The 14672-nt window shown below is 35.3% G+C and overlaps 1 protein-coding gene across 1 annotated transcript; it reads right to left on the minus strand.

Annotated features, from left to right (window-relative positions):
* Positions 1-2273: 2273 nt before the first annotated feature.
* Positions 2274-11696, minus strand: acadl (acyl-CoA dehydrogenase long chain). The gene is made up of 11 exons (XM_052582776.1): positions 11496-11696; positions 10472-10645; positions 10205-10342; positions 9368-9532; positions 9136-9202; positions 7425-7589; positions 7115-7216; positions 6572-6685; positions 5388-5515; positions 4796-4882; positions 2274-2732 (listed from the first exon to the last, which is right to left on the minus strand). Exons 1-11 carry the CDS (start codon positions 11585-11587, stop codon positions 2639-2641), a joined length of 1326 nt encoding a protein of 441 aa, XP_052438736.1. The 5' UTR covers positions 11588-11696; the 3' UTR covers positions 2274-2638.
* Between the last annotated feature and the right edge of the window lie 2976 nt (positions 11697-14672).

The raw sequence follows: 14672 nt of genomic DNA on the forward strand, positions 1-14672 counted from the left end.
CTTAAATAAAAAGCATATACCATTGATTAAGAACCTTGGAAGTCACAGTACTAGGGTCTGTCTTTAAAGGTTTATAAGTTTCTGTTTAAAATCTATTTCCATATGGAGAAAATTAGACTTTACTTCAGGAAGCCGACTGCTGCACTCTGTAATAAAGCAGATGTTTTGCCAGTAACCAATTTCTGGAGAATGAACTAAACTTAACCATAAACTGCTTAAAGAGACTTTTTTTTTTTTTATCTGCTTAAAAATGCTTAAAGAATTTTTAAAATTAAAAATGCTTTAAAGGTTATTTTTTTCCCCATGTACAATGAAAGTCAGTGAGTGCTAGAGTTGTTTTAAACCCAGTTGACTTATATTGTATAGACTTATATTGTATGGGGGGGTGGGGGTGGGGGGGGGTTATCCCCATCAAAAATAGAACAGAAAAAGTGACATACATAAGCAGACTCTGCCTAGGCTTGCTAATGAGGAATGGCACTAATTTTCCTAACAGCTCAGGATCTTCCACACAGTGGCTTCACAGCTCAAGAATGTGCGACTGAGAGCCCAAATTTAGCTGCAGCGGCAGACTGTGCTGTGTCGGGTCGCCCTGAAATAAAATAATTGTGGTATGAAAGAACAGAAAGACATGACAGGCTGTTGGACATCAACAGGTTACAAATCAACCAACACCCACACACTGAAACACCCCCTCACAGCGTGCTCTAACAGAGGAGCCTTAGTAAGATGAATGACAGTGCTTAGATCAAAGCGGTGGAGATGCGCAGGGTTGCCAGGTCTGCAAAACTAGCCCTAAGATGGCCATTCAAAATGTTAAAATATTGCAATTCCCATCCCTAAAGTGCATATTTAAATAGTCACTATTGCGCAGATTGAAAACACTAGTGATCATAAACACAACTTAAAGGCTCCCTACCAGTGGCTCTTCTTCCAAAAAAAAATTCTTAACATAATATTACACAGTATTGTCATTGGTTCAATACAGGCATTTCAGCCAAATATAATTAATGCAGCATTTCAAACCTTAAACCCACAGGTAAAAAATAAATAAATAAATAAACCCACAGCAACACTTCAAAAGCAGCCAAATTCTACATGAAAACCACAGACTTGGCAACCCTGGGGGGAAAAATTAAAGGGATTTGACATTCAGCCATGTATGGTGACCCATACTCAGAATTCGTACTCTGAATTTAACCCATACAAACTCCACACACATTGTGAACACACACCCAGAGCAGCCATTAATGCTGCGGCGCCCTGGGAGCAGATGGGGGTCGAAGCCTTGCTCAAGGGCACCTCAGTCGTGGTGTTCTCGGCTTGAGACTCAAACCCACAACCCTAGGGTTAGGAGTCAAACGCTCTAACCACTAGGCCACGACTTCCCATTTTTATTTATTTATCTTGTGTGTGTGTGTATATATATATATAATAAAGAATATACAAATATGAATATATAAATATATAAACGAGTAAATATTTCCAAAATACATACTGTATGTGTGCATTTATTCATACATAAATATACACAATACACATACATATATAATGTAAACAAAAACTTTTATTTTGGAAGCGTCACAGTACATTGATGAATAAATGATTGCTTAATAGTCTTATCACAATGTTTTTCTAAATTGCTGTCATACAACTGTCTTAAATGTTATTTTTGATTTGGTTATTGTTCCAGTATTTGCGCTTTGTTCCATTTTGTTCTCCCTCGTAAACTAGTGACTTCCGAATGCTTTTGGAAACACTACGATCGGCTCATGAAACACACAAGCTCAAAAGAACGCTTCATTTGTGAGCCATGCCTTTGATCTTCTGACCGAGTCAAACTTGCTTTTGAAAGACGATTTTCTCTCCTCTGTCTAATCTATAGTTACTCTGAACTTACATAGCGCGCCTCTTTATTTGAATATCTTTGAATAAAAGGAAAACGGCTCTATAATTACACCCATGACAGAAAGAGGGCGGGATGGAGAGAGAGTTGATCACTCTGGTTTTAATCTCTTTATAACACCCACCAACTAACTCTCACAGACCACCCACCTCTGCTCCGTGACTCACTATGAACACACCATCCAGCCAAAGACTCATAAAGCACACAAGAACATACACACACACACACAAGCACGTAGACAGACTCTCTTTGTTTACACCAATCATAACGGTGCATGATTAAAATGCACAGACTGTTTTTAGTATCCTGACGGTGTCTTTGAAGAAAAGAGAATCACATTGTTAGAGGACGGAACATAAGAGCCATCTTTAGGAATATCTTAATAAAGATTTATTAGTATGCAAAGCTGGTGTTCACATATCAAGACAATCAAATCACTACAAAAGTAACTGAACTTTACACTTTTCTGCATTTAGTGGTGCAAACCGATCACCTGGAAGGCAAATGTAGCTTCAAATATCCATACATACAGCGCAGAGTCACAAACAGAAGAGACCTTCTCTCTGCAGACATCATATGATAGAAGCCGACTTTCACATGACATGAACATTTGTATGCATTGAATAACTCATCTGAGATCATTTTTCTAATCAACAATCCTGTGAAGCTCCAGCTACAGCAATAAGAGGCACCAAATCAAACCCTCATCTTTTTTTAATATACTCCCTGCATTTATTTTTTACTAACGATGTTGCGCGAGATGAGTTCTTTCATGATCTCGTTGGTTCCGCCGTAGATGGGTTGAACTCTGGAGTCGGCGAAGGCTCTGAAAGAGAGCACATGAGACAATCATTCAAATGTTTCTAATGCATTTTATTTATGAGTCAAGATTGAAAATCCGGCTGGGGTGAATCTCAAGAATGTTCCAGTCATATTTCACCTCCAAATAATATTAATTAAAGCCTATTTTCAGGTCCATTAAGATTTTTTACACAGTGACATTTTCATGGCAATCACATTTCCCCTCAAATTCTTATTGTCGTTAGGAAGAAAAAAAATCCACTCTCATTACTGAAACACATAAGAGAAGAGACACACTGCAAATATCTAGGAATACTTCACAATTTCAATAATATATAAGTAGTCTTACATTAAAGTAACGAGGAAAAGAAATGTACTCATCTTTTATTACAAAAATAAGAATTTGAAAAGAAGATTGTCATAATAGTCCAAAAAATGTATTTTGCATTTTCTGGAACACGTGTGTGTGTGTGTGTGTGTGTGTGTGTGTGTGTGTGTGTGTATATATATATATATATATATATATATATATATATATATATATATATATATATATATAATTATTATTTTTGTATTATTATTATTATATATTTATCTTGTTTTGGAGTTAGATCATATCCAAAAGCTATATTTAGATTGTACTAAGCAATATAACAGATTTAAAAAGACTGGTCATGTATGAATATTCCGGGAGCTTATGAAAGAGGCATTTTACACCTACACAAGGTACATCTGCAGCCAAGAAAATATACAAATATATAACAGACCGCAGAGTGAGTAATCAGAAATCATAATCAAACTGTAGCTTCCATGGAAAAATAATAATAAAATAATTTAAATGTGTTTCACAATCCACAGAAGGTGTTCTATAAATGGCCATTCAAATGAACCCAGTTTTAGCTCCATTTAAAAAGTGCTGGAGTTATTGTGGTGGTGAGAAAGAGCAGAGCTGAGAGAAACACGCCCTCTGCTGGACACCAGAATAACAGTCAAGGTAAGAGAAGAAAAACAAGCCGTCAAGCTCCTTAGGGTACTTTCACACTAGAACTTTTGGTGTGCACCCGGGATCGAATGACATGTTCGTTTGGATGATTTGAACGCTGTCTTCCGAACTCGAGTGCGCACCCGTGAACCGTACCAGAGTCAGCCTTTAAAAAGGTTGGTCTGGGGTACGGTTCATGTGAACTCTGGTACAGTTGCTGCCGGTGTTAACGCAATTGTACCAAATCGCGGAAGTGAACCGCTATTAATGACTATTATCTGATGAAAATGTGTGTTTCACTCACTTTCCTGACAAGCGTGACTGACGCTGCAAATAGAAAGCTGTATGTCTCATTTCTGTTCACCTTCAGTGTTCTTCAGATCATTTGCAGTACATTCGTGAGACAGACGTAAGTGTTGTTATGTAACTGAAGCTTTGTAAACAAAACTAACGGTTCAAAAATGTAAATATATAAAAGTGTAGAAAGCAAATGTTATGCATTTGCCGCCTTCTCCTGTTCCGCCGTTACTAAGCGACGAGGTAAACAGCTGCTGGCTTGATGACGCAAACGAACCGTGGTTCAGACTCAAATAACATAATATGAACGCAGTCCAGCGGTGGCAGGGGGAGGGGGGAGCAATCGAACTCGGGTGCAGACCAGGCAAGTGAACCAAGTGTGAAAGCATCCTTAAAGTACTATGATTTTCACCGAATTACGTCATTTTAAAAATTTTAAAATACAAAATATTTAAAAAAGAAATTTACACAAATAGATGGCACCGCTAGCTTATGAAGTTCTGTCAAAGTTATTGCCTTCATGCACGACATGCATGCATTATAAATGCATATGAAAAGGCAGCACTTTTTCAGATTAATGCACCTAATCTGAATACAAAAAATCTGTATAAATACATAGCAATCACGTTCCTGCAGCACTGACAATGTAAATTCCTCCTTTTGTTTTAGAAGAAATTCATTTGAAACGACATGACCATTTTCATTTGTAGGCGTCATTGTCACAGAATCAATATTTTGTACAGTATTCTGGTTACAAGTGTGAATGCCCATGAGCGCTGATCGTACACTTCTCAGTGACTGGTACTCACTTGGCTATCGGATACTCCCACATGTAGCCCCATCCTCCGTGAAGCTGCAGGCACTGAGTAGCAACTCTATTCTGCAAATCTGTGGCCCTAGGAAGAGAAAAAGACCTTGTAACACAAAACTGGTATAACATTAACAGCGCAAAATGTTGCAAGAAAAGCGGTGCTTTCTATAGACTTCATCAGGCATGCGAAGCTTTACATAAAACAAATCCAAACAGGTAGCGCTTTTTAAAATCTTATTTTTTATTTGCCATTATTTTCACAATCAGTCAGCATGAAATGGAAGCTGCGACTGACATTACTTTTGTACTGTGATGCATTTCTAAGTGAAAGGACTTGTTGAAGGAGAATAAATGTGGCGGGGAGACGAGATCTCTGGATGATTCAATCAGTTAGACTCAAATTTAAAAAACACATCAGCAAACCATCAGAATCTTTAAACGTCTCGAAACCAAGGATCATGAGAAAATCACATTATAGCTAGAATCCACAACATGACATTTTCCTAGATTCTGCCTCGATCTGCTGTCTGAACAGACACCGCTATCTACCGCGAATCTGTGATTTTTTTATTCACCATCAGTAGTCTCACCAGTATTTGGCCATCGACGCTGTGCTCGAATCCAGCTTCTTCTCACTGTGGAGCTGAAGGCAGCTGTCAATAAAAGCTCGACCTACACAGATTTCGGTCTTCAACTCGGCCAGTTTGTGCTGCACCACCTGAAAGACGGGTTAGATGATCGGTTATAGCTCTGATGATAATGAGGTTTTATTAGTGCAAACCTGATTTAGCCCTCCCTGATTCCACTCATCCATATGTATAAATGAACAGCGTAATGGAGCTTATTCAATTTCTCCGAGCATCGGTCTCAAACTGCAGACAGGATGGAGGGATACAATTACAAAGTGAGTGTGTGGCCGTGACCTTACGTGAGGTTAAAAGCACACTAAACAAATGAGGAAACTAATTGTGAGGAACTTAACTGAAAAGGTTTTTTAAAGAGGTCATACCAAAAAAAAAGAATTTTTTTGTATGAAAACAACCATACTATATAAACAGTTATTTCAGTAAAATCAAGTTGTGGCTTGTTCTGAAATTGCTAGTTTTCTATCATCAAAAACTATAGCCATTCACATTTACATGTCAACAATGCCTACAAAGTGTTCAGAAATTCGGGCCGCCCAGTGACAACAAGGTAATAAATAGGAAGCAGGAACAGATACTAATCTCCAGAAGAACTAAAGATAAGTAAAACGTGTCAAAGTTCACCAAATCATTTGCACTTGCTTGTTGTGTTTAAAACCTGAATCCCTCTGAAGTTTATATGTGACCCTGGACCGCAAAACCTTAAGTCGCTCGGGTATAGTTGTAGCAATAACCAAAAATACATTGTATGGGTCAAAATTATAAACTTTTCTTTTCATGTCAAAATTACATTAGACATGAGAGAACAGTGCATTATCTCAAATCCACAGCTTAATATAGAAAAGCTTCATTGTTTACGTGGAAAAATCAAATAATGCAGAGCTTTTATAAAAGATAAAACAGTATTTTAATGACACAAATTGAATGGTTAATTGATTAGTAATTAAAGGGACCATTTGTCTGTAGTTTTTTATATATATTCCCATAACAATGTAAATTATAATCAAAAATTAGGAATAATGTGTTAGAAATGTTTGCTTGCTTACCTTTGATTGTAAAAAAAAAATAAGTTTCTTTTTTTAAAGCAAAAAAATTAAATAAAAGCTTTAACATGTCCCCTTTATATTTACCTGCAGGTCAGCGATGGTCTTGCCGAACGCTTTCCGCTGCATCACATAGTTCCTTGACTCTTCAAACATGAACTCGCAGCTGGCAAGAGCCATGACTGCTATAAGAAGGCGCTCCTGCAGAAAGACATCGAAGTAAATCTCTCCCTATTCATATTATAGGTCATTATAATGGGGTGTGAGCCCATTTGTAGAGCTTTTCAAATTCCCAGAATCATAATCCCCTCATATTTTGATATCTTATGCCGACAATTCAATCCATATACGAAAGATCTTCACAGATGGAGACAATATGTGAGAGGGAATTGATTGGGTCCTAAAGCAGGTTGTTAGAAATAAATATTAACTCAATAATACAAATAATACTCATTTATGCTCTCTACATTCTTCTAAAAAGCAGCACTGTGTTTATAAACACATTATATGGAATATATAATATCATGCAACTACCCACACACAAACCGTTAAACATGTTGCGGTTTTATCAAAGATTAAGAATAGGAAAACTCAAAAGAGAGCAGCAGATTTGTTCTCTCACTCTTATACCTGTGGCAGCTCGTTCATCAGGTAATAAAATCCCTTATTGACCTGACCCAACAAAGCTTCGGCGGGCAAACGCACATCCTCAAAGAATAGTTCAGCTGTATCCTGCATAGAAACAAATACCCAATAGATTTATAACTAGACCTCTCTATTAATCTATATTACACTATAATCTACATTTAATTTGTAGAGAAATTCTAAGTTAACTCTTACACAAACTATGTATGTATGTATATATTACTATTGTTACTATTATTATTATTATTATTTATTAATATATTAGTTTATGCATTTGGGAAGCTTTAAGGGGAACCTGAGCTTTAAGTCCAAGCTTCTCCAGTTTGCGGCCCTTTTGGAAGCCCTTAGTGCCGCTGTCGACCAGGAACAGACTGATTCCATGAGCTGCTGTCTTTGCTTCACGGTTAGTTACAGCAACTACAATCACCACGCCACTCATCCAGCCATTAGTGATGAACACCTGAGAGAAAGTGACCAAAGAACAAGACTGTGATTTAACAAAAGGTGATAGAAAATTCTAAACAATTGAAAATAACTAACCCAACTAATCAGCAGAAGATTAACTCTTTATTTAAGTTACTTATTAATTTATTTATTTTTAAATTATAATTGTTTTTGATGAAATATCTTAGCATCATTATAAGTGCACATCACAGAATATATATATATATATAAATGCAGTTTATGACCACCATTTAGAAAATTATTGACTTGAAAAAGATCAAGTATCTGCAAGAAAAACAAGCATGCTAAAATTGGCTTCTGAAGATAAGCTTGCTGTAGTACATCACTGCCCTCAGCTTGCTATATTCTGCCACTGATTTTAAAACTGATTTAATAAAATCTCTAACAAAGGAAATATTTGAACACCTGGTAATTATAGAACAATTTAAAATCTCCCTTTTTTCTTTCCTTTTTTTTTTGAGAAACTTTTAATTAGCCTAGAACCTTTTTAAATGTAAAAACTAAATTAGAGATATTTCAGTCAGGAGGACATATAAAACTTATAAGTGCGGCTTTTGATATATTCGATTATTTAAGTGAACACCTGATATTGTTTTTTATCAGTTTATCTCATATCTCTGAGAATTTTATTATTATGTATTTATTTTGTATCTATAAATGGTAACTCAAACACTATGAGGGGTACCTCAAGGATCAATTTTAAGACCATTACTTTTTAATTTGTATATGCTACTGATTGACTCACTTGCTAACTGTATTTTAGTTACCAAGAGAGTCAATCAGGATAGGTTTCACAGTGAATCTGCCCCCTAAAGAAAATATATTAGGACTTAAGCCACATCAAGGAGCAAACATTTATCACATGAAGAATATTGCTAAAATGAGAACATTTCTTTCCCTGAGCAACATGGAGAGACTGATGCAAACTTACACAACTAACTGGTTTGACTACTACTGTAATGCCCTCCTTTCTAGTCTACCAAAGAATACAATAAATCAAAGAATTATAAAAAAATGTGCTGTATGAGTGCTAACTAAAACCAAAACTTTTCTCATTTAGCCATTCCACACACCAGAATTAAAATATTGTCTGATGTCCCATTCAGCTATTACACTAAATGCCACTGTAACAACAAGAACAAATGAAGCGAGAGGTGCATAAGATTAATGATTTTAATTTTTAATCTTCTGCAACTCCCACTTCGTTTGTTACTACATTGGCATTAAGCTGAATAATATATTAAATTCTATTTCAATCTTAAATAAAAAAAATATATTTTACACTTGTATATTTTAGTTAAACTAAATTAAATAAACGTATTTAGTCTGGCTTTTATATTTATTACCATAATAATCGCTTATTTATATTTGATTTAACTTTTTATTATAGGCTATTTTTGTGCTTTTTTTATTTCTTGTATTTTGCGCCAGTCATTTATTTATGCTGGCATTGAATTTGTTTGATAGATGCTATATAAACAGTTTTATTGACTTCCTGACTGATAAAAAAAATTATGGGCATCAGAAGCCATTGTGCATACCTTACTCCCATTAAGAATCCAGTCAGTTCCATCTTTTTTTGCAAATGTTTTCACTCCTTGAAGGTCACTTTAGAGAGAAAATTAAACACGTGAACCAGGACGACACAAAACAAATGACTGTACACTATTTGACTCTGCAAGCATGAAAATGTGATGCACCCTGAGAGTCAGTGTCTTTGTATCTTTAAAAGTATCATTTTTTCTTTAATGTCATGCCTGCATTGAAGCCCACCTGCCGGCTCCAGGCTCTGTCATAGCGATGGCCCCGATGCATTTCCCAGCAGTCATCTGTGGAATATAGTGCTCGATCTGAGCCTTAGAGCCATAGTGACTGATATAAGGCATAACAATCTCAGAGTGAAGAGAGAAGCCAGGACCACTGCAGTTACAGTACATTCTACAACACAAATAGAGCCAGAACACCCACTACATTACACACACAGACACAAAAAGCCAAGGGAAAAACCTACATTCTAGACATTCAGCATTGTGCTTTATTCCAAACTGAAATGCATTTTAAATTCCAGTTCAATTTGAACTGAGACATCAAGCAGAACATAGAACTGGAATTCAAATTTGAATTAACGAAGAAGAATTATGATTGAATTGATTAAAATAAAACATTTATTTATATCTATTATTCAATATTTCATGTTATTATTAAAATGTAATACATTTCTATTCATACTTTAACAATAGATTATTGAGGACATTTTGTGGTGTTTTGTGGAAGCAAAATTATAATTCGTTTTGATGACTTTGGTAATTTTTTTTGACAAGACTGATCATGAAACATATCTCAGTCTATATCCAATCAGTTCAATTAATTTATTTTATATTTTATTGCATAACTCCTGTTTTATAACTATGATTCATTTTTACTGAATTACAGTTTAATAAATTCCTCTTCCCGCCACTCAAATTTTAATTCCTATGGGATGTCCCATTGAAATTCACATTCATGATTTGAAATAGAAAGAGGGTTTTAAAATTCTGAATTTTTCTGAATAGGATCAGACAGATAAAGGAGGAGCTTCTATGACAGACAGGTGAAGGCGGGGCTACTCACTGCTCCTCCCACACTATAGCAGCAGACAGGAGGTCCCCTCCGATTCCCCCGTGCTCCTCGGGTGTATATATTCCCAGCAATCCATGCTCTCCGGCCTTTTCCCAAACCTCTCTGCTGACCTCACCAGCCTTCTCCCACCTAGAAGCATACAGAGTATATGCATTGCATACATTTTTAAAAACATTTTCATTCAGTATCAGCATCAGTATCTATTATAACAACATTATATTCAGGATAAGAGAGGGATGAACCACACTGGTGACTTACTGAGTGTGATACGGAACAACTTCCTCCTGAAAGAATCGCCGCACATTTTGTCGGAACAGGTCATGCTCCTCTGAGAAGATCCGTCTGGTGCCGATGTCCATCAGTGTCTTGGCCATGGATGTTTCTGGTCGAAAGGCTGCTGTTTCCCCATGCTGGACATCCGCATGCTGCATTCTGGGAATCAGATTAACCCCTTTGCTATAGTACTTCAAATATTATTAATATATTATTACCACTGATATATCACACCATTTAATAATATATTCAACCATATTCATTACCATAAAAAAAACAAAACTGTCCATATATGGAATAGCATAAAACCATTATACTTTTTTATTATTATTTGCATTCTAATTTCATTCTAAAAAACAAAAAATGTCAAACATGTAAGAAACACCCGTGTAATTTGAAAATGCACATATTAACCCTCTGATTTACCCTTTTGGTAGCTATTTTTAACCATTCAGGATGACACAACAAAACTATGATTTTTTTTTTCTCACACAATTTAATGTATAGCTGCCTTCCTTGTTTGTCATTATGATAATGTAAATTCAGCATTTTTGATAACATTGGTAATACTGAAAAAATAAATTATATTACAGATATATAATGTAGGGAAGTATTTGATATTATCATATCGTTTACTATAGAAAATTAACAGGAAAAATAATAACAATTGTTTGGTGGACCTTTTTAAGCTGCCTTACAGTAATATATTTTAAAAGACAATATATTTTCAGAGGTACTTCTTGTTTTGTTTTTTTACACCAATGTTTAGTGACAACACCTAACTTATCAGTTTTCTTGTTGATTTTTAACAATAACAAATAACTATTTAAAATATAATATTGTTCATATGTAAAAATGCATCATTTTTCTTTTCATATGCATCAGAGAAATAAATAATTAAAACGAGAACTACTAGAATGAACTATTTCTGCGAATTATGATGAAACATATCTATCAAATAACACAAAAGATAATGAAAACAACAAAATTGAGCACAAATGAGACTCACCTCGACATAGTCACACTAAACGCCTGTTTACTCCGCAAATAAACATTTTTCGTCGCAGGAGAAAAACTCCTTAGTGCCTTTAGTGCAAACATGCTGATGTGGAGGAGATCAAGTTAAAATCTAAGGCACAATATCTGACAGGTCAAATATCGTCCGTGAACTTTACTCTAAATAAAGAAAGGACACTTCCGCGTAATTGTGATGTCCGGTTCGCGAAACGAATCGTTCGATTCGACCGGTTCTTCTGAGTGAGCCGGTTGAACCAGTTCACCAAATCGAACTGAATCTTTTGAAACGATTCGTATCTCCAGTAAACACTAGTCCACAAATTACTTGAATTATTCATTTTTGAACGTGGCTGACACTCCCTCTGAGTCGAAATAAATCAATATACCGGGGGAAATTAATTTACTCAGACAATACACTGACTGAACTGCTGTGAAGAGAGAATTGATGATGTTGGACCATAGTCAAGACTCCATGTTTAATAGGAATAGCCTAAAGGAATGATTTATGAAATACCTGTCCTGTAATAGTTTACGATAACGCATTCACAAACTGAGTTTGTAATAAATAGAACTGATGAACACGAGCTGATGATATAATGAACAAGCGTGCCATTAGAGTGGTTCCTTCAGGAGGCAAGAACCGGTTGCAACTAATGTATTTACTCTATATCTTCAAGATTTAATTAAATTATCGTATGCACATCACTGCCTGTTACTATTTGGGTGCTTAGTTGCAAAACTTAATTGTGAACTTCTCAGATCATGATTATGATGTTTTAACTGTCTGATGTTATGATTACTGATTTTATATATTTGAATGTGTATTTTCATCCCGCCCCGGGACGATAGACTTTATATTAAATCGTGAAACCGTACGTTAGGGAGTGAAAGAACCGATGAACCGTTTTTGAACCGGTTCACTGAAACGAACTGTCCGAAAGAACCGGACTTCCCGCGACTACTGCCAAAAGACATAAAGACAACCTGTCAAAATAAGAGTTATTTTATTCTAACGCTGATTGTCAAATTGTATCTGAACGTTCTGTATGGCTGTAATTTACTAGAAATATTCCAAAATAAAAAAGGAATAATAATTAAAACACGTGGATTGGTCTTGATAGTAACGGTTTGTCACTGAATGTCACTGAAACGCTATTTTATTGTATAGGCTTCTATCGACACCATCTGAGCCCTCTCATACAATAAAATGCCTTTTTCAAAGTAGTGAATGTTTAGTCAGTTTAAAGCTTCCTCAAGAGCATTTCAGTATTGCAACAAGCAATCATAGATGCAAAAATATATATCGTGAAAAAATAAAAAACATTTAATATTTCAAGATTTCAGTACGATGTGTCATAATCCCTGGGGTAGAGGTTAGAATCCACGTCGTCTTTCTATTTTCCCTTTATCCTCCAGTAGAAATAAGACATTAGTGACCTCTACTGGACCCCAATAATAAACGCATCAAAAATCCCTCTATTTTCTTCGTAATTATTTGTGAATTTAAACTAGCGGTTTCTGAGTAGGCTATGTAAGTATATCAAATATTTATAAACTATTTCATTGTGTTGTATCTTTGTGAATATACCCTTGCCTTGTGTTTTGTTTTATTAATGCTGTCTCGTTGCATTCTCAACTCACTGGCTGTAATATGATCTGCATTACTTTGACAAGAAAAGCCTGGTTCTCCTAATGATGCAGAAACTGATGCACGGGTGTCACAGGCTGAGATACTGATGCAGGGCAGAACATGTGGAGCAGTGTTAATGAAGAATCTGAACAAAGAGCCTGTTGTGTTCAGACTCCCAGAGAAGAGCCGAACGACCTCTGTCCCACTTTCACACAGACGTAGAGCTGTCTGCTGCAAACACACACAGACAGAAGCATATCGACTCATGCACGGTGAAAGGTGATGCCTGGAAATATTGCAAATATTGAATGTGCAAAAGAAATCTCAAAGTGCTTTTAAGACGAATATAGAACACTAAACCTTGCTGTTATATGAGATCAGTGTAAATCTGCTTTGACAAGATTGTGGTGGGGGAAGAGAACCTGTCATATGACAGTACAGTACAGTACCCACAAACAAACAGTTTGACAGGTCAAAGACAAGTGTTATTGGTTGAAAATAAAGGTTTTTCTGTTCAAACCTGCTTTGTCTAGATAACACTCTACACAGAAGAAACAATACTTTGTTTAAAATAGTATTTTCAGTGTTGATTTTTTTTATTATTATTATTATTTCAAAATTGCTTTTATAGCATGTAAACTAAATTAAACATTAATGTATTATCTTAAGTAAAAGCAAAACTTTCAAGTGATATTTAGGTTTTATAATGAAATTATGTATCCGAATTAAAAAATGACCTACATTTAGTAACATTTTAGCTTATGTCTAAAGAAAATACATTAAATATTAGAAGATGTGAAATTTACAGTACAAGACTTAGGTATTCAAAAAAGCATTTCTCTTATTCCGTGAAATCTGAAAAACACTGTCTATAGGTTAATGAGAAATTCCTATTATGGCAACTTATGTTGGGGCATTTACTCAAATGTTCACCATGCATTCCTTTTAAAATATAAATTAGCAATTTTAATAAGACTTTATATGGGCCTATACCTTGAAATAAACCCACCCTGATATATACTGACATATATATAAAATCAAATTCAAGAATGTTTTGCAGAATTTGTGAACAGGGGTGTATCTTACTGTATGTGCATTTGCCAATCTGATAATGATTTCTCAATAATCAGATGCTTAATGTTCTCAGCATGACACCTGATAGGTTATGAAGCTATTTGAGGTCACATGTCACCTGACAGCCTGTAAGCACTGACTCAGGCAGCTCATGCGTGTGACCTGCAGAGGCAATCATGAGCTGTTTAACACACTCCTCCTGCGTAGAACACATTCGTCATGAGCAACTCACAACCTCCCAATGTAATCTAAGTCATGTCAAATAATTATTTAGTCTATATATGTTATAACATATTTAATGTATCTTTATATTTTCATATAAAGTCATATAAGCATATACATCAAGATTAGATTTATGCAATAAAAACTAGAAATACAGACAAACTTTTTTTAAGCGTACAAAATAAAAATGAGGAGGCATCCAAAATTAAACAAGCAAAGATTAAAAAAAAAAGAAAGAAAGAT

Source organism: Carassius gibelio, chromosome B18 (genome assembly GCF_023724105.1).
Source record: "Carassius gibelio isolate Cgi1373 ecotype wild population from Czech Republic chromosome B18, carGib1.2-hapl.c, whole genome shotgun sequence".
Taxonomy (NCBI): Eukaryota; Metazoa; Chordata; class Actinopteri; order Cypriniformes; family Cyprinidae; genus Carassius; species Carassius gibelio.